The 25,896-nt window shown below is 44.9% G+C and overlaps 1 protein-coding gene across 1 annotated transcript; it reads right to left on the bottom strand.

Annotated features, from left to right (window-relative positions):
- Positions 1-2,503: 2,503 nt before the first annotated feature.
- LOC115458640 (52 kDa repressor of the inhibitor of the protein kinase-like) lies at positions 2,504-25,509 on the bottom strand (the record flags this gene model as incomplete). Its single annotated transcript, XM_030188482.1, has 4 exons — positions 25,407-25,509; positions 25,120-25,216; positions 12,561-12,681; positions 2,504-2,611 (listed from the first exon to the last, which is right to left on the bottom strand). Coding segments are annotated over exons 1-4 (417 nt in total), but the record flags the coding sequence as incomplete, so codon positions are not given.
- Positions 25,510-25,896: the final 387 nt, after the last annotated feature.

Below are 25,896 nucleotides of genomic sequence, written 5' to 3'. Positions count from 1 at the left end.
TACACTGGCAAACTCAACTGTGGAACGCCTTATCCAAATTAACAAAAACTACCCAGACCTACCTAGGAAATCATTGAAAACAGTATTGTTCAAGAAGGCTTACTACCCAGGTTCAACATAATCAGAATTATCCCTACTAGATAAGATCAATAGACTCTAATTAATTACATCTTATCTTTCATGTTTACTACTGATTAATTGTTATTCATATCCACTCAATATCCATCGCTGTTTAACGTTATTTTTTTATTCTGCTAAATTTGAAAATTGTAATTCTTGCATTGTAACTTACTGCATATTTTTGTAAGCCACTTTGAGCCTGCTATCAGTGGGAAAAGGTGGGATACAAATGTGATAAATAAAAATAAATAAATTATATGTGTATGCATACCTATATTTATATATAGAGGCTCTGAATATCAGGGCTTCTACGATAAGTTATACACTTGGTTTCGACAGCCCAAGTCACACCTGGTCTTTCTACGTCTGAGCCAAAATGTATACACCCAGGTGTACGAGGCAGCCCAAATACTAGCACCTATACATATTATCTATATGTATTTGCAGCCTCACTCCTGGAACATCATGTATATTTTTTCAGTCAACAGCTAAGCTCTGGAATTCTTTGTCAGAGGATGTGGTAACAGTGGTTAGATGGTTAGAGTATCTGGGTTTAAAAAAAGGTATGGCCAAGTTCCTGGAGGAAAAGTCCACAGTTTCCCATTGAGACAGACATGGAGGAAGCCACTGCTTGCCCCGGGATTGGTTACTATTTGGGTTTCTGCCAGGTACTTGTGACATGGACTGGCCACTGTTGAAAGCAGGATACTGGGCTAGACCGACCACTGGTCTGACCCAGTATGGCTATTTTTATGTTCTTATATAGCATCTTATCTGAAAGACCTTAGGAAATTGTAAGACTGGGCATCCAAATGGCAGAAGAAATTTAATGTGGACAAATGCACATCAGGAAGAATAATCTGAAACTAACGTTATACGTATGGGGCCAGATTCATCTCAGCAATGCCAATAAAGACTCAAACATCTGAAAGAAGAACAAACCTGTAAACCTAGAGAACGCTGGTAACTGTGCATAAACAAAGAAAAAAAAAAAAAAAGACTAAAGAAAGTGGTATAGGTGGGATTCTAAACTGGTCTGGTAGGACTAAACTTTCCTTAACATCCATACCAGACCAGTCCAGAACCTGTAGGATGTAGCAAAGCAATCCTTAAAAATAGTGGGACCAAGAAATCCCTGCCTGAATTGCTTCAGCCCCAAATAACACAGACTGCCGCACAGCCACACCTAGCCAATAGTGCCTAAAAGAAAAAAGTGTGCAGAATGGACCATGTTGCCAACATACAATCTTTGAAGGCAGCACTGCTCTTGGGGGGGAGGGGGGCTGCTTCCCATGCAACAAATATGCAGACGCAATCATCTCTTTCAGCAAGCAATAGTAGCTTCTGTCCTTTTTAAAACACCCCCAAACAAAATTAGGAGTCTCTCAGACTTTCAAAGCTCGTTAGTGACTTCCAGGTACCGAAGCAGAATGCGATGAACATGCAGCAGTTGCTAAGACTTTACCATATGCACTCCTTATGAAGGAAAACGTTATTCCTGGTTTATATGAAAGAAAGAAATCACTTCAGTCAGAAAGGAAGGCACCATCCTAAAAGATATCCCCCCAGTCATAAAGCAAAGGAAGAGATATCTGCAGGACAAGGCCTGCAATCCTGAAATTCCACGTGTCGAGGAATCCACAAATAGGAAAACAGTCGTTAGAGATCTTTCAAGGTTGCTGTCTTCAGTGGCTCAAGGGAAGATAACTCAAGGGCCTAAGAACCAAATTCCACTCCGGAAACAAGTTGCATGCAGAGGACAAATATTTGAAAAACGTATAGACCACCTATAGACTAGGTTGTTTCCAAATTTAATAACATACATAAATATGAGACCTCTCTCTCAGGAAACAAACCACATCCAAATGGACTACAATGGAAGTAAATTCTACCTGGCCTCAAAAACAAGACAAGACCACCACTTGTACTTTCAAGGAGCTCTTCCTGAAAAAACGCTAAGATATGCACAACAGAAGCGCATCATGCCTCAAAGTTTTTCCTGCACTCTTGTGCAGACCTCCATGAGAACTAGTCCCTGGTGCAGAAGGCCCCCATCTTGGGAAAGACACAGCAACTGATCCATTTAAAGCTGAAAGAGGTTGGCAAACCAAGGTCTTCTGGGCCAACCCAAAGCAACCACTATCACCTTTCTGAAAATCACTCTGAAGGGACGGCTTTTGCTGATGTTATAAAGAAAGAAACGATAGGTTTTGGCAATCTGCTGAATGTGAGCAGAGAAAGAGAGAGGAGTCGAAGATGACCCCAAGGTTACGAGCTGAATTAAATGTTTAACATATATTTTTAACAGCATTTCAACATGCATAGCACAAAATCAACTGTTTTGCTACAGTGTAAGATAAAATTAATCATAATTAAAACATACCAATTCTTTTATCCTCTTCCTGTGCCTGCTGTGTGGATTGTTCAAATGACTTGTAAGATCAAATATAGTAGGTACAGCATTCTCCCGCAGAACTGTTCTGTAAGGGCTCTAAAATGAAAACCAATAACCACTTTTAAGAATCTTATCTCTCTATATAAAACACACCTCCAACGTTCTAATGAAGCCTCACTTACCCAATATTCTAAAAGTGAAGGGGGTGAGATCGCTTTGTGTCTGCCCCGCCCACGCGTCAAACGTGATGACGTCGAGGGCGGAGCAATGACACTCAACCAATCGCATCGCTCCGCCCTCAACGTCATCAAGTTGGACGCGAGGGACGAGCACACATCGAACACACACGTTGCTAAGGACTTTTGGAGGCTTCAAAACAAGTACACACCTCCCCCTCGCCACCCCCCCCCCCCCCAAGGTCGCCTATTTAGTTCGACTCTTCCACTCTCCAAACCCCATCGAGCGAGGTCGCTGCTTCCCCCCTCCCCCCCCCCCCAAAGGTCACCTCTTTCAAACACAACCCCCCCCCCCTCCGAGTTCGCAGCTTCCTCTCTCAAGCCCACCCTCCCCCAAGGTTGCCGTTTCACATATCCAAAGATCGCCGCTAATCTTAACAAAAAAAAAACACAGACAGCCTTCAGCCATTGGCTGTCTGCGCTGCAGCCACTCATCTCTCACTGGCTCTGGAGCACAGGAACACGACTTCAAAACAACTTCCTGGTACCTGTGCTCCTACGGAGACAGAAAGAGGAGAGAGGAGCAGCAGCACAGCAAACAAATCAATGCATGAATGCTGCATGCACTGCCAGGGAGGCAGCACAGAAAAGAGGGAGGGCTTGGGGGAGGGACAGCAGACTGGAATGTCGACGGTGAACACAGGGGGAGGAAAAGGAGCACAGAACGGGAAGGGGAATGCGCCACCTGCATAAAACACTCACACATACACACACACACACTCTCTTTCAAACACATACACTCACTCTGAGGAGGGGGGGAGGGTGGCCTGGAACTTGGAGGGTGACTGGGGCGGTGAGAGGAGGGGAAAGAACAGCGGCACGGTAGGGGGAGGGGAATGCACCACCTGCTTAAAACACTCACACATACACAGAAACACACACACTCTTTCAAACACACACACTCTCCCTCAATCACTCACACACAAAGTCTACATATATCAAACGCACACTCACATTCTTACACACACACTCATTCTCACACACACAGCCTCACTCTGTTACACACACTCGCACATTCACTCAGTCTCTCTCACACACACACTCTCACGATGAAAACCATGCTAGCGCCCGTTTCATTGGTCTCAGAAACGGGCCTTTTTTACTAGTCTTATATAACCTCTTCAAACTCAAAATGCAATTCAGAACTCCATCAGGCATACCACAGATCAGGACATGCTCACATTTGGTAATCTTTTTAAGTGTAATACATCTACTTATATGCCCATTGTTTTATTATTTATTTATTTATTTATTTATTTATTTAACTCCAGAGAAAGTACCTATGGCTTGAGTTATATCTCAATGTGCTTGACTGCTAACAAAACAAAATCATGATGCCAACAGCTGTGCAACAATTTGTTTATTATTTTGGTTTGGATCCCGGGAATGTCACTTTACTAAAGCTTTATAAATACAGTTTCCCAACTACATAGTAACATAGTAGATGACAGCAGAAAAAGACCTGCACGGTCCATCCAGTCTGCCCAAGAAGATAAATTCATATGTGCTACTTTTTTATTTGTACTGTCCTCTTCAGTGCACAGACCGTACAAGTCTGGCTAGCCCCATCCCCGCCTCCCAACCACCAGCTCTGGCACAGACCGTATAAGTCTGCCCAGCACTATCCCCGCCACCCAACCACCAACCCCGCCCCCCAACCACCAGCTCTGGCACAGACCGTATAAGTCTGCCCAGCACTATCCCCGCCACCCAACCACCAGCCCCGGCACAGACCCGTATAAGTCTGCCCAGCACTAGTCCCACCTCCCACCACCAGCTCTGGCACAGACCGTATAATTCTGCCCAGCACTATCCCCGCCAACTATACAGATCAGAGCTTACCTATGGCGGGTGGAGGCTGGCAAGACTCTGGGAAGAACAAGGCCAGCACAGAAAATTTATACAGCTTGACCCCATAGAGTACAGGGCCAGCAGCCACCAGCAACAACAAAAAACCCTGAGAGCGAGAAAACACGATCAGTGCAGCCACAGCACTGCTGGAGACTGCAGAAAGGATGTAAAGAAATGTGTGCAGATGAAAAGTCTGTAGAAATGTTATGGGGGGGGGGGAGGAGACAGAGAGAGGTAAGTGGTGGAGAGGAAATAAAGACTGTGGTAAAAATGGTGGAGACAACAAAAACGTGAGAACTGGTTTGGAATGACAAACAGATAGGACAGTTGGCCTGCAGAAGGGAAAATGAAAAAAAAAGAGGGAAAGATCGTAAACAAACAAAATCAATAGTTTGATAAGGAGAGAAAAGGATAGAAGACTGCTAAAGAGAAGAGGAAATACAGATAAAGGTTAGAAAAAAAATACGTAATCGTTAGCTACTGCTCACTGACAATTTAAATGGAGAATATCTGGTCCCACCCAGCCCAACCTCATCGTTCTTCTGCTCCCTGAATAAACCCAGCACTATCATCCCTATACCCGCAGTCTGACCTGACTTGGCCAGAAGGCTCTCACTGCTTCTCCAGGACGGACGTTTGTCAAATGAAAGCTTTTGACAAAGTTCCTCGTGACAGCCTCCTGAGAAAATTAGTGTCGCGAGATAGGAGGCAATGTTCTGTTGTGGATTAGGAATTGGTTATTATACAAAAAAACAGAACGTAGGGTTAAAATGGCAATTTCTCTGAGTGGAGGAGGGTGAATAGTGGAATGCTGCATAGATCTGTACTGGGACTGGTACTATTTTACATATTTATAAATGATCTGGAAATCGGAATGAGTGAGGTGATTAACAATCTTGAATAGTTTTGTGTCATCTGCGAATTTAAAACACATGCAGATTGTGAGGTCAATTGCAGGAAGACCTTAGGAAATTGGAAGACTGGGCATCCAAATGTTAGATGAGGAGGCTGGAAATTACAGACCTGTCAGTCTGACCTCGGTGGTGAGTAAGCTAATGGAAACACTACTAAAGCAAAGGATTGTGAGATTTCTCAAACTGAATGGAATGCAGGACCCGCGGCAGCATGGCTTAAGAGTGGCAGGTTATGTCGGACAAATCTGACTGGCTTCTTCGACTGGGTGACCAAACAGTTGGACATGGCAGGGGCGCTTGTTTGTTTGTTACATTTGTACCCCGCGCTTTCCCACTCATGGCAGGCTCAATGCGGCTTACATATTGTATACAGGTACTTATTTGTACCTGGGGCAATGGAGGGTTAAGTGACTTGCCCAGAGTCACAAGGAGCTGCCTGTGCCTGAAATGGGAATCGAACTCAAGTCCTCAAGACCAAAGTCCACCACCCTAACTACTAGGCCACTCCTGGTATACTTGGATTTCAGCAAAGCCTTTGACACGGTTCCACACAGGCGACTGATAAATAAATTGAGTGCCCTCGGTGTGGGACCTAGAGTAACTTATTGGGTTAAAAATTGGTTGAATGGAAGGAGACAGAGGGTAGTGGTAAATGGAGCTTGCTCTGAAGAAAAGGATGTTGTCAGTGGAGTACCGCAGGGATCGGTCCTTGGGTTGGCTCTTTTTAACATCTTTGTGAGCGATATTGTGGAAGGGCTGTCTGGTAAGGTTTGTCTCTTTGCAGATGATACCAAACTCTGCAACAGGGTGGACACCCTGGAGGGTGTGAATGACATGAGGAAGGACCTAGCGAAGCTGGAGGAATGGACCGATATTTAGCAACTAAGATTTAATCCCAAAAAATACAGGGTCATGCATTTGGGCCGCAAGAATCCGAGGGAACGGTACATAGGGGGTGAAGTGCGGGACTTGGGGTGATAGTGTCTGATGACCTTAAAAGCTTCCAAACAGGTAGAAAAAGTGACAAAGCCAGAAGGATGCTTGGGTGCATAAAAAGAGGGATGACCAGCATGAAAAAGGAGGTGATAGTGCCATTGTATATGGTAAGGCCCCATTTAGAGTACTGTGTGGAGTTCTGGAGACCGCACCAACGAAAAGATATAAACAGGACAGAGTCTGTCCAGAGGGCGGCTATAAAATTAGTAAGCGGTCTTGAACACAGAAAATATAGGGACAGGCTTATGAACCTCAACATGTATATGCTGGAAGAGAGGAGACATGATAGAGACGTTTAAATATCACAAGGGAATTAATGTACAGGAAGTGAGCCTTTTTCAACTGAAGGAGAGCTCTGGAACCAGGGGGCAAACGAAGTTAAGAGAATAGGCTAAGGAGTAATCTAAGAAAGTATTATTTTACGGAAAGGGTGGTGCAGGCATGGAATGGCCTCCCGGTGGAGGCTGTGGAGTTGAGGACTGTGTCAAAATTTAAAAACCAAAAGGGGTTCATAATTTCCACAATAATACAACACAAAAAAAAAGTGGAAAAGAAACCAACTTCAAGAGATCAATCCAAACACCAGGGTACGATGCTCCCAAATCAAAACTATTTGGACCCTACACGGTAAAAAAAGTGGAAAAGAAACCAACTTCAAGAGATCAATCCAAACACCAGGGTACGATGCTCCCAAATCAAAACTTTATTTGGACCCTACACGGTCCGTGTTTCGGCTTTAGAAAGCCTTCATCAGGGGTCGATCAGTGAGTGCACAATTGTATACTGATTGACGGTGGAGCGCATGAGCAAATATCTCTGGATAAAGAAAAGTATACCATCTCACACCCACAGGTACAAATCAGTATACAATTGTGCACTCACTGATCAACCCGATGAAGGCTTTCTAAAGCCGAAACACGGACCATGTAGGGTCCAAATAAAGTTTTGATTTGGGAGCATCTTACCCTGGTGTTTGGACTGATCTCTTGAAGTTGGTTTCTTGTCAAAATTTTAAAAGGCATGGGATAAGTATGTGGGATCGCTTAAGAAAAGGAAGCATTAGGGGTTACAGAGGATGGGCCATATGGTCTATCTGCCGTCATGTTTCTCTGTTTCTATGAAATTTAATTTGGACAAATCCAAAGAGATGCACATTGGGAAGAATAAGCCGAATCATAGTTACCTGATTGCTAGGGTCCACCTTAGGAGTCAGAATTCAAGAAAAAGATCTAGGTGTCATCGTAGACAATACAGTGAAATCTTCTGCCCAGTGTGCGGTGGCAGTCAAAAAAGCAGAGGATGCTAGGAATTATTAGGAAAGGGGTAAGACAAGACCGAAAATACTATAATGCCTCTATATACTGCTCCATGGTGCTACCTCACCTTTAGCATTTCATTCAGTTCTGGTCGCCAAATCTCAAAAAAAGATATAGCAGAATTACAAAAGGTTGAAAGAGGAGTGACCAAAATGATAAAGGGGATGGAATTCTTCTCATGTGAGGAAAGGCTGAAGAGGTTTGGGCTCTTCAGCTTGGGAAAGAGACGGCTGGGGGGAGATATTATTGAGGTCTACAAAATCCTGAGTGATGTAGAACAAATATTAGTGAATCGATTTTTTACTCTTTCAAAAGGTACAAAGACTAAGGGACACCCAATGAAGTTACTAGGAAATACCTTTAAAACAAATAGGAGGAAATATTTTTTCCGCTAAACGAATAGTTAAGCTCTGGAACTCTTTGCCGGAGGTTGTGGTAACAGCAGTTAGCTATCTGGATTTAAAAAAGGTTTGGACAAATTCCTGGAGGAAAAGTCCATAGTCTGCTATTGAGATAGACATGGGGAAGCTACTGCTTGCCCTGAGTCTGGTAGCTTGGAATGTTCCTATTATTTGGGTTTCTACCAGGTACTTCTGACCTGGATTGGTCGCTGTTGGAAACAGGATATTTGGCTACATGGACCACTGATCTGACCCAGTATGGCTGCTCTTATGTTCCTTCCCACCCTTCAGTCCTTTGTCTTCCAGTCCAGATCTCCTATATCTTTCCCCCTAAACCTGCCTCTCCTCTCCCCCCCGTTCTCTATTTCGGTAGATAACACTCTCATCCTCCCTGTCCCATCTGCGCGCAACCTTGGAGTCATCTTTGACTCCGCTCTCTCCTTCTCTGCTCATATTCAGCAGATTGCCAAAACCTGTCGTTTCTTTCTCTATAATATTAACAAAATTCGCCCTTTCCTCTCCGAGGACGCTACCAAAACCCTTACCCACACCCTTATCACCTCTCGCCTAGACTACTGCAATTTGCTTCTTGCTTGTCTCCCGCTCAGCCATCTATCTCCTCTTCAATCTGTCCAAAACTCTGCTGCACGTCTTATATTCCGCCAGAGTCGCTATATTCACGTTAGTCCTCTCCTCAAGTTGCTTCACTGGCTCCCTATCCACTTCCGCATACGGTTCAAACTTCTCCTTTTGACCTACAAGTGCATCCACTCCGCAGCTCCTCAGTACCTTTCCGCTCTCATCTCTCCCTACACTCCTCCCCGTGAACTCCGTTCGCTGGGTAAATGTCTCCTGTCGTCCCCCTTCTCCCCCACTGCTAACTCCCGGCTCCGTTCCTTCTATCTCGCTGCTCCCTATGCCTGGAATAGACTCCCTGAGCCAGTACGTCAGGCTCAGTCTCTGGCTGTCTTCAAGTCTAGGCTTAAAGCCCACCTCTTTGCTACTGCTTTCGACTCCTAACCATGACTCTCTTACTCAACACCCTCACTTATCACCCCTACCACTGCAATTTCCCCACCCCTAGCTGTCTGTTCGTCTGTCCAATTTAGATTGTAAGCTCTGTTGCGCAGGGACTGTCTTTTCATGTTAATTTGTACAGCGCTGCGTAAGTCTAGTAGCGCTATAGAAATGTTTAATAGTAGTAATAGTAGTAGTTCCCTTCAGCTACACAGCTCTGTGCAAGATGTGAGCCTGACAGAAGCCTGGCCTAGCACTCTTCCTGTGCAAATAGGGCAGGCTTCCTCCCTGTCACAGCGCATTGGCCTACAGCTATCCTAGACACAGAGCTCTATAGCTTTGTTAAGAAGGCACACAAATATATATACAAAGAAATCTAGGCACTCAGTTCTGTTATAATATACTAGCATAATCCACTATTGACACACCTGATATTTAGGGCGCTGCTTCCGAATCTTTCTGTGGCTGTGACCCCATGATCGCAGTCAAACAGAATTATGTGACCTCCCTGGAAGCGTAGAATAATAACCTACACTGTGATCCCAAATGTGGGTTTTGACCACATTTGGGGTCCAGAGCCACAGTTTGGGAAGCTCCGATTTAGAGGCTCACACTTACTCCAGCCATAAAGCTGGTGTTTAATGTGAGCACCTAAACGAGGCAGGTACGCAGGAAATTTCAGTACTCTTAAGTTACATGTGCAAGTGGGAGCCTTACATATGCCTCGCCCATGCTCCACCCATGGAGGAGTAGCCTAGTGGTTAGTGCAGTGGTCTGAAAACCTGGGGTGCTGGGTACAGTTCCCACTGCAGCTCCTTGGAAACTCTTGAGCAAGTTGCTTAACTCTCCGTTGCCCCAGCTACAATAGAGTGTGAGCCCACTAGGGAAGTACCTGCATATAATAAACTGCTTTGATTGTCCCACAGAAAGGCGTTATATCAAATCCCAATACCTTTACCCTTCTTGCAAATACACATTACAGAAATTAAACGGGTATAATGCAGAGTAGCACTTAGGTGACAAACACTCACATGTGCATATATGCTAGTAATGGAGAAATTAGACCTTACCTGCTAATTTTCATTCCCTGAGTCTCTCCAGACAATTACCGACAAACAGGTATGTGCCCTCCTACCAGCATATGAGAAACTGAACAGCTAAATGTCATAATATGAACACCTGTGCAGTCCAGAGCCTGCCAGCACTTCTATTAACAAAAGCAACATGGTAGAGAAGAACAACAAATCCCCAAATAACCCAGGAGAAAAAGGAAGCAACCAGCAGAAATTCAACTATTCTAAACAAAGGTAGTGCATCGTCTTCCAGAGTTTATATTCCACATATGGACACATCTGAATAAATGCTGTACACAAACACATTAACAACAACAAAAAAAAAAAGTCTTCCCAAATTCCGTGTGGGTTCGGGTATGGTCTGGAGAAAGTCAAAGAACGAAAATTAGCAGGTAAGATCTAATTTCTCTTTCCTTATCTCTCCAGACCATGCCCAACGAGTGGCCTCCAACCAGTATAAAAAGTCTACAACTCCCGAAATTCCTCCATCCACTGAAGGAAACAGTGCAATGCTCTGCAAATGTCCAAATGATGAACAGCAATCCTCCCTGGGAAACATTAGAAGAGTAACCACCTGATTGAGGTAGGAAAACAGCCTTTAGAGAGGAAGGAACCACTGTCGGGAGGGGGGGGGGGGGGGGTCCTTTGAAAGTAAAGTACAGCACGAGGGATTCAAAAAGCTCGTTGGCCAAGAAACAATTCAGATCCCACAGAGCCCGCAAATGCTCAACACCCTTGAAGAACCAGAAACATTCTGATGGAGACAACATCCGACACTGAACAGAACCCCTAAAAACCACAATCTAGTACCCTTATGACAGAGGCTCATAATGGATGAACTTACCTGTTCGCAAAAATTCTCCAGACTCTAACATAAGCTAATGAGGTAGGCCGCTTTCTGAAATTCAACAAGGTACCAATAACTCTGGATGAATAACCCTTCTTCAGCCACTGTACCCTCTCAAGGGCCAAGCCAAAGTACCAATTTATGCTTGGCATTCGAATGGGACCCTGAAACAACAGGTCAACCGACTGAGAAAGATTAAGTGGTTCCCGACCAGAAGCCAAACTAGGTCTCGGTACCAAAGGTGTTGTGGCAAATTTGGAGCTAACAGAACCACCATCCCCGGGAGTCCTTCAGTATGTACTACTTGGCTGATCAGTGGCCATGGATGGAAGAAGTGTAAGCACCCCTTGACTGGGCCATGGCTGCACCAATGCATCTATCCCCGTGAAAAGGGATCCTTCCTGCGACTGAAAAACCCGACAAACCTTCACATTTGATGCTGAAAGCCATGAAATCATCACTGTCGGACCCCAACGCTGGACTATGGACTTGCAAGGTTCTTGGCAACAGTTACCATTCCTCCCCCCCCCCCCCCCCCCCCCCCCGATCTAGAAGATTTCTGCTGAGGAAGTCCACCTCTACACTGGAAACTCCTACCACATGCGCTTCTGACAGCTGCAAGAGATTTTGCTCTGCCCATGCCATGAGCACTGCCACTTCCTGAGCCAGGGGTAGACTTCTGACACTCTCTTAACCGTTCATATAAGCCACTGCTATCATGCTGCCTGACAAGATTCTGACTGCTTTGTGACTGAAAGGTTAGGAGAGCCAGACAGTGGGCTCGTTTCCAACTGATTGGCCACTGAGCTTCTTCCCAGAGGTTTATACTATCTACATACTGATAATAAAAATAAACTAAAAAATAAAATGTTATTGATCACGTTATGACGATGGGTTTTTATATTTGTTTAACCAATTATGAGTCTCAGCAAATTATAACAGATATGTGATCCACTAAACTGTATAGGTGATAGTGAAATATAAATTATAATGTAATGTAATGAACGCCTGCTAGAACCTCTCTGAGCAGCTGGAACTACCGCTTCCAATGCTAAAAGTCTGTCTAAAGTCTAATGCACAGCTAAGGCTTTGATGGAGGACTTGCAGGACAACCCAAGAAAGGCTTCAAGAAGAGGGCGAGAGAACTCCAGAGCATAGCCTAGCCTGAGGACATCCAAGACCCACTGATCCGAGGTTTTCATAAAGCCTAGATGCCTTCCTCCTTTTGTTTTCTTTCATCAGGTCTGCAAGACACCATTAGGTGCTGTTTGAAAAGGAGCCCAGAACTTGGAATACGGTTTAATAAAGGTTGTCGTCCTGACCATAGTAATATTTCTTTTTGCTGTGGGAAGCAGGTGCTGATGCTTTAATACGAACCACAAAGTCATACTTACACTTCTACATATCATTGAAGTCTCAAAATGTTGAGCACATAGTCTGTAGTGTTTATTCAACTGATCTGCTGTTTTATCCTCTAAATCCGCTCTTCGGCAGTTTTCCACCCACTTCTTACATCTAAAAGTAAAGCACAAACTTTAAATTGCAGGAATTCAAAACATACATGGTTTAAATCCTATATAGCACATCTACTTAATGTGAAACTCTGACCTAGAGTTAAGTTGTAGGGACCTGGGAGAACTAGAGAGTTGGGGTCTAGCAGGGGATAAGGGAGAAATGGGAAGTCTGTGTCCATCATATAATGAGGGAAGTTTAAGTTTTTCTAAGGCTCAAAACAGTGGCCTTGGAGACAATCAACTGTGAATGCTTTGCTTAGGCTCATTAGTTTTTGAACCAAATGTACTAGCAAAAGGCCTTGAAGAAAATAAGAAAATTGTCAATAGCAGAGTCAAAGAAGCATGTGAGTGGGCCAACATGATATGGTGTACCTATTGATGAAAGAGACAGGGCCTGAGAAAGGGAAAAGTGTGTCGCTTGCCCCCAGTCACAAGGAGCTGCAGTGGGAATCGAACCCAGTTCCCCAGGATCAAAGTCCACTGCACTAACCACTAGGCTACTCCTTGGGCAAGTTACCAGTACAAACTGATTATAAGCATTCCAAGGGGCAGAAAAATACCTACTGTTCCCAAGTGTAACTCACCTTGAGCTAAAGATGTGGGCTACACCCAAAATCTCATCCCAGCCCATCTCATCAATTTTGCTACTGGAATACCAAAAGCCCGTCAGAGATGAACAGCTGAGTAGACTTTTATAAATTCTGTTGCTCTAATTTGGAGTTTAATTTTTATCCTCAGAACACCAGAGCATTTTTCCTTAGGACTGAAACTTCAAGGTCTAAGTGGGGTTCATCTGCAAGTGCGATGTAACTACTGATCTCTTTTCAGGGCATAGCTTTGCCATCTTGGCAAATTTTGGTTAACTATATAGAAGACTGTATTGACTCTCTGCTTCAATCTTATACACATCAAGGTTTATGTTCCCCCACCCCTGAGGAGACAGATGCCAGGTTTAATAATCATAAAAACAGGTTAACTAGAACAGAGGTTAACATTTCTAACAGAAACAGAAGCTCTAACATTTCTTTCAGGCCACTGGAATAGCTAATTTAAGAGACTACCTACTGGTGCAAGGCCAAGCTATGGAGAATGCAATGTGATCCAAGAATCTTTGGATCATTTCCCTCAGATTTGTCTACTGTCTCTATTGAGATTACTTATTTCTGGAATATACTCATTTTGTTTCTTTCTTTCTTCTTTTTCCTTGATGTGGGCTTGTTCTGAATTGCTTGCTTTTTTAATCTAAGGGTTGTATTTCCAAATTACACAAGTGTTTACTTGTTAATTTGTTAAATGCAATAACTTTACAACAGGAAAAATAAACAGCATTAGAAAGTGGAGAGTAGGAAAAAGAAAACCGACCAAGGAAGGCATGGTAGACATAACACTGGAATGAGGGAAGAAAAATGGAGGCAGAAGCAAGGAAGGCAAAGTGTAAATGAGAAGCAAAAAAAAAAAGATGAAAGGTATGAACTGATAAGATGGGGAAAAAAAGGCAGAGAAGAAAGATGAAAAGCAAAAATGACATAGAAGAGAAAACTACAATGGGAAGAAAAACAAGGAAAGGAGTCTAGACCCAGACCCTGGTGTATACCCAGCAGACAGAACCTGGACCAACTTTGAGATATTATCGGAGGATCTCATCTACCAAACGCTCAAAAGATTTGCCAAATCTCATTGCAAACTAGACATATGCCCAAACAACCTTATGACATCTGCCCCTCAACAATTTATAACAGACCTAACGAATCACGTGAACTATACCTTACAAAATGGACTTTTCCCGAAGGAGAAAGGAAACATCCTACTCACCCCCATACCCAAAGACGCAAAGAAAAGTGCTAGTGAACTAACCAACTACAGGCCAGTAGCATCCATTTCCTTAATAACCAAACTAACGGAAGGGATGGTGACCAAACAACTCACTAACTACTTAAACAAATTCTCAATACTACACGACTCCCAGTCAGGATTTCGGTCTAACCATAGCACCGAGACAGTACTAGTTACTCTCATGAATAAGTTCATGCAAACGATTGCAACTGGCAAGAATATACTACTTCTGCAATTCGACATGTCTAGCGCCTTTGACATGGTTGATCACAGCATACTACTATATATCCTCGAGTACTTCGGAATTGGAGGCAACGTTCTCAACTGGTTTAAGGGGTTCCTAACCACACGATCATACCAAGTGACATCTAATTCGACTACATCAGCCACATGGATACCTGAATGCGGAGTTCCACAGGGATCCCCCCTCTCACCGACCTTATTCAACCTAATGATGATACCCTTGGCCAAACTACTATCAAATCAAAACCTCAACCCATACATATATGCAGACGACGTAACCATCTACATCCCATTTAAACAAGATTTAAAGGAAATTTCCAATGACATCAACCAAAGTCTACATATCATGCACTCATGGGCGGATTCTTTCCAACTGAAACTCAATGCAGAAAAAACCCAATGCCTAATCCTTACCTCTCAACATAACACGAACAAATTTACCACCATCAACACACCAAAATTGAACCTTCCAATTTCGAATACCCTAAAAATTCTTGGAGTTACCATTGATAGACATCTAACTCTTGACAGTCATGCGAAAAACACAACCAAAAGATGTTCCACTCAATGTGGAAACTAAAAAGAGTAAGACCTTTCTTCCCAAGGTCAGTCTTCCACAACTTGGCACAATCAATGGTACTCAGTCATCTAGACTACTGCAACGCTATACACTGGATGCAAAGAACAAATAATCAAGAAACTTCAGACAGCTCAGAACACCGCAGCTAGACTCGTATTCGGAAAAACAAAATATGAAAGTGCGAAACCCCTATGAGAAAAGCTACACTGGCTCCCACTTAAAGAACGCATCAAGTTCAAAATATGTACCTTGGTTCACAAAATCATTCATGGAGATGCCCCAGCCTACATGTCAGACCTAATAGACCTACCACCCAGGAATGCTAAAAAATCATCCCACACATTCCTCAATCTTCACTTCCCCCAACTGTAAAGGTTTAAAATACAAACTAACGCATGCATCAACCTTTTCCTATGTGAGCACACAATTCTGGAACGCACTGCCGCGCAGCCTGAAAACGATCTATGAATTAACTAACTTCCGCAAACTACTGAAGACCCATCTTTTCAACAAGGCATACCACAAAGATCAACAAATGTGAACTCTTACACATTTATCCAGAACTGTCTTATAATTTTGCTTGCTACATTTCTATCATGCTACCCAATATCCTTATGTAATACTAAATGTATATTCTCTTCTATACATTTCACTTTTCATGATGTATTGTAAGCCACATTGAGCCTGCAAAGAGGTGGACAAATGTGGGATACAAATGCAATAAATAATAACAACAGGAAAAAAAAAAAGAATAATATTGCATGGGGGGATGGGGGGGTGGGCGAAGCAAAGGTAAAAAAATAAATAAATTTAAATTATCTGATCATGTGACTTGCTATAAATGTTGGACACCTAAGACTAGCAATGTATTATCCTTTTTTAGCTCCATCTACAGTTATTTTGAATGTGAGCTGGCGAGCGTGCTCTAAGTTTTGCTTCTCCCCACTACGTCCCCCACCTCTGTCCCCCTGAAGCCAATAATCCAATTTGTGGAGGGAAACAGGGATGCAGAAGAAAAGTATTTTTACATTATGAGTGGTATGCTGGATACGAGGTGTGAGAAAAAAAAATACACCCAAATACATGCCCCCTATGTATAAGAGAGACAAACGAGTGTGGTTGAATACGCATCACAGTAAATTTATGATAGCGAAGTTATCAGAGGAAGAGGCTGTAATGATTGTGTGTGTAATTATGGCTGAAACCACTTTTTCTGCTTTATAAAAGGAAGTAGATGGTGGAGGGAGAGAACTGGGAGAAAAACTGAGAAGGGAACTGTGCATTTACTCAGGTGGCTGTCTACGATTGTCTGTATTACTTTTCCATTCAGGCTAAAGAGCAAGAACTTCAGACAGAATATGCAGAGCTACCAAGTTATCCATTCCAGGTGGGAGTCTTCTTGGCCAGTCCTGGTTTTAATTCCAAAGCAGTGTAGCATTTGTAGTCTATGATTCTAGTCATAGAAAGCACTGCTGTAGGTCCCATAATGCACCAGGTCGGCAGAAATACACGGCCAAATGTCTCCCTCCTAGAATGGGTTAAACTTGGGAGCTCTGGAACATGTGGTAAAAGGAGATTTAAGATGTGCAGCTAAAGTATATGGAAATGTTGGCAATCCAAGAGAGAACAAAAGAGACTGCATCAAAGAGGGAAGATGAGGTGAGAGCCAGCACTGCCTATGCATTCCCACTGCTAACTCCTCTTAACAACAACAAAAGATTAACAGCAGCTATCTCAGTGGGGATAAAAACATATGGTCGATAATACTAAAGATTTCATATCTTTGGTTGTTCAAGACAGTAACTGCTGCAAACAGATGGCATACTACTACTACTTATTTCTATAGCACTGCTAGTCATATGGAGAAGTTACATTCATTACCACTTTCATTTTGGGTGAAATTTAAATTATTGTTTCTTCTGCAGCATGCATTATAGCACAAAGCTCCATTATATAAGGCGGGTGCTTAATTTTTACTTTCCTACATGATCTTTGAGGTCAACTTCTACCATCTTTGCTGACGATATGACTGGTAGAAACAAAAATTTCTATATTCCCCAACATCTTAGATCATTCAGGTTGTTGAAGTAGGGTAGGATAGGGTTTGTAAATATTGTAAATTTTAAATACTTTCTTTGCCACTAAAAACACTGCTTTCAAAGTCAAATCCTTCAACGTACAAAGGATCAAAGGGAGGCTTAGTCGGCATGGAGAGTACCAAATTAAGGTCCCAACGAGGAAAAATGCATTGGTTTGGAGGGCGAAACAAGTTAGCCCCCCGCAAAAAACGAAGGACATCCGGGTGACTAGCTAGGGACTTACCCTGGACTCGACCTCGAAAGCACGACAAGGCCACAATCTGTACTTTAAGTGAAGCCAGAGCTAGGCCCTTGTCAAATCCCCGCTGCAGAAAATCGAAGATCTGTGGGACCAATGCTCGAAAGGGAGAGATACTGAACTCATCACACCATGCCTCGAAAATCCTCCAAGTCCGAACATAATTAAGAGAAGTAGAATGACGAAGAGAGCGAAGCATAGTGGCAACCACGGCTGCCGAGTAACCTCTCTTTGTCAATCTTGCCCGCTGAAGAGCCAGGCCGTAAGTATCGACCCAGAACCGGATGAACCACTGGACCCTGCATCAGAAGGTCCTGCATGAGAGGAAGCCGGACAAGAACTCCAGCCAGAAGCCATCGCAGATCGACGTACTAAGGCCTGCGAGGCCAATCCGGCGTTACTAAAATCACACGACCCCTATGCACCTCGATTCTCTGAAGAAGCCGGCCTATCAGAGGCCACGGAGGAAAAGCATACAGAAGCCTGGACAGCCATAGCTGAATTACAGCGTCCACGCCCTGCACTTTCAGATCCCTGTGACGACTGAAGAACAGCAGTAGTTTTGCACTGAGAGCGGACGCAAACAGATCTATCTTGGGGAGACCCCAGCATCGCACTACTGAAACGCTACGTTGCTTAGAGACCATTCCCCAGGATCCACAGTGTGCCGACTGAGAAAGTGCTTGAACATTTTGCATGCCTGCCACATGAGCCGCTGACAGAACAACCAGATGTACTTCTGATCACCTCAAAAGCAGCGCTGTCTGGAATTCAAATTAATGACTCCTTGTCCCCCCCTTGTTGATTGATATAAGCCACCGCTGTGGTATTGTCTGACATAATGCGGACCGCTTTGCCCCGTAGTCAATGGAAAAAAAGCCTGCAGAGCTAGCCAGATTGATCGAGCAAAAATTCTCTTTGAGGAGACCACAGGCCCTGAGCACACTGGCCCTGACAGTGAGCTCCCCAGCCCTTGAGACTGGCATCCGTCGTGACCACTATCCAACTGGGCTGAACCAGCAGCATTCCCTTGGTCAGATTTGCGTATTTAGCCACCAGCGGAGGCTGCTCTTCACCTCTGCAGGAAGGGACAATCTGTGATTCAGCGAACCCGTCTGCGAGGACCAACAAGATAGAAGAAACCTCTGCAGAGATCTCATTTGAGCTCTAGCCCAGGGCACTGCTTCGATCGTCGTTGCCATGGAACCTAGGACTTGAAGGTAATCCCTGGCCGGAGGTCTTGGGAACTTTAATAACTGACGAATCTGAGACTAAAGCTTGAGTATGCGAGCCGAAGGAAGAAAGACTCGGCCTTATGCAATAAAAACATTTCATACGTTTTCACCACAAATTCTGGAGGAAAACCCACATCAGAGGCGGGAGAAACCAGAGGGGAATCCGAAACCGGCACCGCAGGCAGGGACGCAGCGAGGAGGGAGACAAGATGGCGGCTTTTCCCGCCGAAATCAGAGCCACCAACGGAGCTCAGCCTGCTGCTGCAGAAACAACCGAAATGGACATCCCACACACACCCCCGCCACTGAGGACGAAGATGACATTCCTGCCCCTTCCCCTGAAGAAACTTCCACAGCAGTGTAGAATTTACAGGCACCGCTCGAACCAACACCCTGCTGCTGACAGACTGAACAGCGGCGAAGTTTCTCAACCATCGCTATGCTTTTTTTTTTTTAAGCGGTATACACAATACAGCAGAGCAGAGGCAAAACGCGGGGAAAATCAAAACAGGAGCTGTAATGCCTGATACACTAAAGAAATTAAACCATCAAAGCTCTGACTTTTTTTTTCCCACTTGTGGCTGCCTCTAAGACTCTTCCCCCAAAGAGCCTGAGGAAGCTGATATGCTCAGAATAGACTGACTGTCCAGAAATATTAACTGAGCTATAGTTTTTTGGGTTTTTTTTTTAAATCAAAGCTCAGTTAATAATATCAGGGAGGAAAAGGGGGGAGGGACCCGGGTATAGCACCCCCGAGGCACTAAAAAGGCCTCCACGGACCTTTGCCTTGACACAACAGACTTTCTGCTTGTCAGAAATAAAAAGATACACAGAGAATAAAACCAATAAGAAGAAATACAATAGAAAAAAATAGAGAAATACGAGACTGAATGGCTCACCACCTTCCACCTGCTGGAGACCGAGATTACTGGATCTTTCTCTAGCTGGCAAGGGCTCTTATTGGCTCTCTCTAGAGTCACAGTTTGTTTTCTCAGTCTCCACCTGCTGGAAGGCGTGAACAACCCATCAGTCACATTCTGGGCCGGTCCGGAGGGACGCTAAGGAATCTTCCAATTGTCCAAATAACTTAGCCAATCCTTTGAAATGAGGAGCCACCACAGGCAAATCCTATACCCTGAAAAGAGCTCCCTTGTTTCGTAACCTGCTTCAGGAGGAGGAACTTGCCAGACTACATCCTTGGGAAATTGAGGTTAACATTAAATTTAAATAATTCTTAAATAAATTATCAGATTAGTGCCCTCTCTCTCTTTCTATATAGACAAAAACATTTTTAAACCATGACCATGCCCGATTCAATGTCCCAACCTTTGCAGCCGATCATTTTAGCTTCGTTATAGCCATTTTCCTCATTTTATCACAGTTGTCCTTTTGAAAATTAAATGCTGCTACAGTAGATTTCCTTTGTGGCTTCATTCCAGATAGTAGCTCAAACTTGATCACGTTATGATCACTGTTTCCCAGTGGATCCAATATTGTTACCCCTTGAACCATGCCCTGCATTCCACTAAGGACAAAATATAAAATAGCTCCCCTTCTTGTCAATTATTGGACCAATTGCTCCAAGAAGAAGTCATTTATTACATCTAGGAATTTTATCTCCCTGGCGCTCCCTGATGTAACATTTATCCTGTCAGTATTGGGGTAATGAAATCACCCATTATTATACTGTTGCCCAATTTGCCAGCTTTCCTAATTTCTGTAAACATTTCTTCAACTGTCTGTTTGTTCAGTCCTGGTGGTTGGTGGTACAGCCCTACAAGAATAATCCTTCCATTCACACATGGAATATCTATCCATAATGATTTATATTCATAATGATTCCACGCTGCTGTTTCATGTAGAATGTTTTTATTTGAATTAATTTCCTCTTTAACATAGAGCGCAACCCCCCTCCAACTTGATCCTCTCTATCAGCTTGGAGAAAAGACGGCTAAGGGGAGACAAAGGTATATAAAATACTGATTGGAGTGGAATGGGTAGACGTGAATTGTTTGTTTACTCTTTCCAAAAATAGAAGTACTAGGGGGCACACAATGAAGCTGCAAAGTAATAAATTTAAACCGAATCGGGTAAAATATTTCTTCACTCAACGTTTAATTAAACTCTGGAATTTGTTGCCACAGAATGTGATAAAATCAGTTAGTTTAGTGGAGTTCAAAAAAAGTTTGGATAGCTTCCTAAATGAAAAGTCCGTAGACCATTATTAAAATGGCCTTGGGAAAATCTACTGCTTAATTCTCGGATAAGCAGCATAAAATGTATTGTACTGTTTGGGGATCTTGCCAGGCACTTGTGACCTGGATTGGCCACTGTTGGCAACAGGACACTGGGCTTGATGGACCTTCAGTCTGTCCCAGTATGGCAACACTTACGTACTGTGATATAATTTGTACCCTGTTAACCCTCATTCTCCTCGACCTATCCGTCACTTTTGACACTGTCAATCACAACTTACTTCTGGACACACTGTCCTCTTTTGGCTTCCAGGGCTCTGTCCTCTCCTGGTTCTCCTCTTATCTCTCCCATCGTACCTTCAGAGTACACTCTCATGGTTCTTCCTCCACCCCTATCCCGCTCTCTGTTGGAGTCCCTCAGGGTTCTGTCCTTGGACCCCTTCTTTTCTCTATCTACACCTCTTCCCTGGGCTCCCTGATCTCATCTCATGGCTTCCAGTATCATCTTTATGCTGACGACACCCAGCTTTATCTCTCCACACCTGACATCACTGCGGAAACCCAGGCCAAAGTATCGGCCTGCTTACCGACATTGCTGCCTGGATGTCCAACCGCCACCTGAAACTGAACATGGCCAAGACCGAACTTCTTGTCTTCCCACCCAAACCCACTTCTCCTCTACCTCCACTCTCTATTTCGGTTGATAACACCCTCATTGTCCCCGTCTCATCTGCCCGCAACCTCGGTGTCATCTTCGACTCCTCCCTCTCCTTCTATGCGCACATCCAGCAGATAGCCAAGACCTGTCGCTTCTTCCTCTATAACATTAGCAAAATCCGCCCTTTCCTCTTTGAGCACACCACCCGAACTCTCATCCACTCCCTCGTTACCTCCCGCCTTGACTACTGCAACCTACTCCTCACTGGTCTCCCACTTAGCCACCTATCCCCCCTTCAGTCCGTTCAGAACTCTGCTGCACGTCTTATCTTCCGCCTGAACCGATAAACTCATACCACCCCTCTCCTCAAGTCACTTCATTGGCTTCCGATCAGGTACCGCATTCAGTTCAAGCTTCTGCTACTAACCTACAAATGTACTCGATCTGCAGCCCCTCCTTACCTCTCAACCCTCATCTCCCCTTACGTTCCTACCCGTAACCTCCGCTCTCAAGACAAATCCCTCCTTTCAGTACCCTTCTCCACCACCACCAACTCCAGACTCCGCCCTTTTTGCCTCGCCTCACCCCACGCGTGGAACAAACTCCCCGAGCCCATACGCCAGGCCCCCTCCCTGCCCATCTTCAAATCTCTGCTTAAAGCCCACCTCTTCAATGTCGCCTTCGGCACCTAACCTCTTCACCTCTGCCCAGACTGCCCAACTTGACATTTCGTTCTTTAGATTGTAAGCTCCTTTGAGCAGGGACCGTCCTTCTTTGTTTATTTTGTACAGCGCTGCGTAACCCTAGTAGCGCTCTAGAAATGTTAAGTAGTAGTAGTTGTTAACACAGTATCCCATGGACTGTCCTCCTTCCATCAAGTCTCTACCTCTTCCTTTAGTGCTATATACTTTCACTCTCCCACCTTATTCTTTAGGCTTCTAGCATTTGTATACAGGCACTTCAAACTTGCATCTAGAAGCTGCTTTGAAATTAACAGGGCTAATTTGAATTCTTTATGCTGTTCTTCCATTAGAAATTCCTGGCTTTCTTTCACCATTACTGAAACCTCTCTATTGGGATTCCCTAAAGATGCTATTTCAATAGCATCCTTCAAGGTTACCCTACACTGAACCATACGTGCCTGGGCGACTGTGAGCTCCCCCCCCCCCCCCCCCCCATTTTAGTTTAAATGCTGCTCTATCTCCTTTTAAAAGTTAGGGGCAGTTAGTCTGTTATTGAGATAGGCATGGCGGAAGCCACTGCTTGCCCTGAGATTCGTAGCATCCAACAGTACTAACTACTAACTGGGTTTCTGGCAGGTACTTGTGACCTGGATTGGCCACTGCTGGAAGCAGGATACTGGGCTAGACAGACCATTGGTCTGACCCAATATGGCTCCTCTTATGTTCACATTAAACCACCTAAACTTCCGGAAATCGCTGGAAGCTTGCCTGTTCGGGAGGGCATACCCTACTGACCCTACTTGAATAACTGCGCCCTGCAACACTGCGAGGCCGGGGCACGCAATGGACATAACGAAACTCTTCCCCTATTCGATTCCTTATATGTTCACTGGGTAAATCTCTCTTATCTGCACCCTTCTCCTCCACTGCTAACTTCACACTCCGTTCCTTTTATCTTGCTGCACCATATGCCTGGAATAGACTTCCTGAGCCGGTACGTCAAGCTCCATCTCTGGCCGTCTTCAAATCTAAGCTAAAAGCCCAGTTTTTTTTATGCTGCTTTTAACTCCTAACTCGTTCACTTGTTCAGAACCCTTATTTTATCATCTTCACTTTACTATTCCCTTATCTCTTGTTTGTCCTGTTTGTCTGTCCTAATTAGATTGTAAGCTCTGTGGAGCAGGGACTGTCTCTTCATGTTCAAGTGTAGTAGCGCTATAGAAATGATAAGTAGTAGTAGTAGTAATTTTTAGCCTGCTTAGCAACTAGGCTGGTTACATCAAGTCATAGAAAACAAAACTCTATAAAAACAGAGACACAGGTCCCTCAGTAAGACACCTCTTAACAGCCTTCCACCCACCACCATATGCTTGCATAGAAAATAAATCTTCAGCTGCTTTTTTAAATTCACACTGTGCCTTAAACACTGTCCACAGCAAAGAAGTCCTATAGCAGAAAACTGGTTGATATTGCACATACCTATTACACACTGTACATTACACACAATGCAACAAAAAGCTCCTTAAATTCGAGGAAATCAGAAGTGTATTTCACAGCAACCTAAATTCACGTGCTCAAGGTTAGCATCCTTCAAACCCATGTAACCACAAGCACCGCAAGCGTCACTAAAGCGCATGCGCCCGCCCATCTGCTCCGCCTCCAAAGGCTTAGGCCTCGCGGGCAGGGCTCTCTTACTAGCAGTGTTGCCAGGTGGGCGGTTTTCCGCGACCCGCCGCGGGAAATTTTTGCCCGCGGCGGGTTGCGGTTTTTTGGGCGGCTTTTTGGGTTTCTGTGCGGTTTTTTGGGCGGCTTTTTGCCTTTTTCGGCCGCGGGGGGGGCGGGGTTAGTGACGTTTTTTGGGCGGGGTTAGTGACGTTTTGGGCGGGCCGATGACGTGGGAGGCGGGGCCGGTGACGTGGGAGGCGGGGCCGGCGGGGGCGGGTGACCAGTGTTGCCAGGTGGGCGGTTTTACCGCCCAATTGGGCGGTTTTCCACGACCCGCCGCGGGAAATTTTTGCCCGCGGCGGGTTGCGGTTTTTTGGGCGGCTTTTTGGGTTTCTGTGCGGTTTTTTGCCTTTTTCGGCCGCGGGGGGCGGGGTTAGTGATGTTTTTTGGGCGGGGTTAGTGACGTTTTGGGCGGGCCGATGACGTGGGAGGCGGGGCCGATGACGGGGAGGCGGGGCCGATGACGTGGGAGGCGGGGCCGGTGACGGCGGGGGTGATGACACGGGGGTGGGGGTGTCAGGGGCGGGGTTTGTGTTTGGGCGGGTTTTGGGCTGGATTGGGCTAGAAAAAAATTTTCCACCTGGCAACCCGGGGGCGGGGGTGTCAGGGGCGGGGTTTGTGTATGGGCGGGTTTTGGGCTGGTTTTTGGGCTGGATTGGGCTAGAAAAAAATTTTCCACCTGGCAACCCTGCTTACTAGTACGGCTGAAGCAGGAAGAGAAACGTAAACGCTACTGAGGACTACTGGAGCCAAACCTCTGGTTACTTACAACTTTTCCAGCACGGAAGAGCTCGAGCGCTCAGCCCGTTCTGCACTACATCCGCCTCCCTTCGCTCTTTCTTTAATCAGCCCCCACGTTTCCATCCAAAGTCAAAACAAAATTACTAATAGGAAGCAAGTCTCAAGAAAATGTAAGAGCAAATACTTAAACAGAGCGTGCTGCTGCTTACCTGGCTGGGTCCCGGGGGAACCTGAAAAAGGCCAGGTCCGACTGCGTGCTTTTGCGGGTGCAGTTGGGCGCCGCGCAGAAATTTGGCATCGTCACCCCTACAAAGATACCAAATCACACGTGTGACACACGCATTCTACTCACGCGCCGCGCACCCCCTTCCCCCACACGCATTCGGGCATCGGGGGGGGACCGGTCTCCTCACACGCACGATCTTCCACTCTCCTCCGCGGAACGGCCCCCCCACGCATCCATTCACCCACCCATCAAACTCGTACCTCAGCTCACCCACTATCAATCCCACACAGCTTTCCTTCTCCGGCGCCCCGTCTCCTACGATACACACATCACACACAAATTCTCTCCCTGCACGTCCCATTCCCGCCTTGCCGGAAACAGGAAGTTGCGTCAGAAGAGAGCGCAGCCAATCCGAAAGCTGCAGCGTTAGAAAAAAAAAAAGAGTAGCGGAGGCTGAATCAACGGGAGTGGAAGGGAGCCTATCTGGTACGTTGTAAGCGATGAAGCCAATTAGGACGGTATGGCTTTCCCCTTCGCGGCGCAAGCTGTCATCCCCGTTTACTCAAAACAAAGCGAGCAAACCAATGAGCTGCTGCATCCACGTTGGCGGGTTTTTGTTATTATTGTTGGTCCATCTGTAGCAATTCTAAAGCTGTTTCAGTTTAGGCAGTGCCTTAAAAGGTGGAGAACAAAAGTTGTTTTGGGTTATTTTGGGGTTTTTTTTTAAACTTATTGGACAGCTTTTTAATTTATTTGAAAG

Source organism: Microcaecilia unicolor, unplaced genomic scaffold, assembly GCF_901765095.1.
Source record: "Microcaecilia unicolor unplaced genomic scaffold, aMicUni1.1, whole genome shotgun sequence".
NCBI lineage: Eukaryota > Metazoa > Chordata > Amphibia > Gymnophiona > Siphonopidae > Microcaecilia > Microcaecilia unicolor.
The sequence above is the reverse complement of the archived record's forward strand: the minus strand, read 5'-3'. Positions and strand labels throughout refer to the sequence as shown.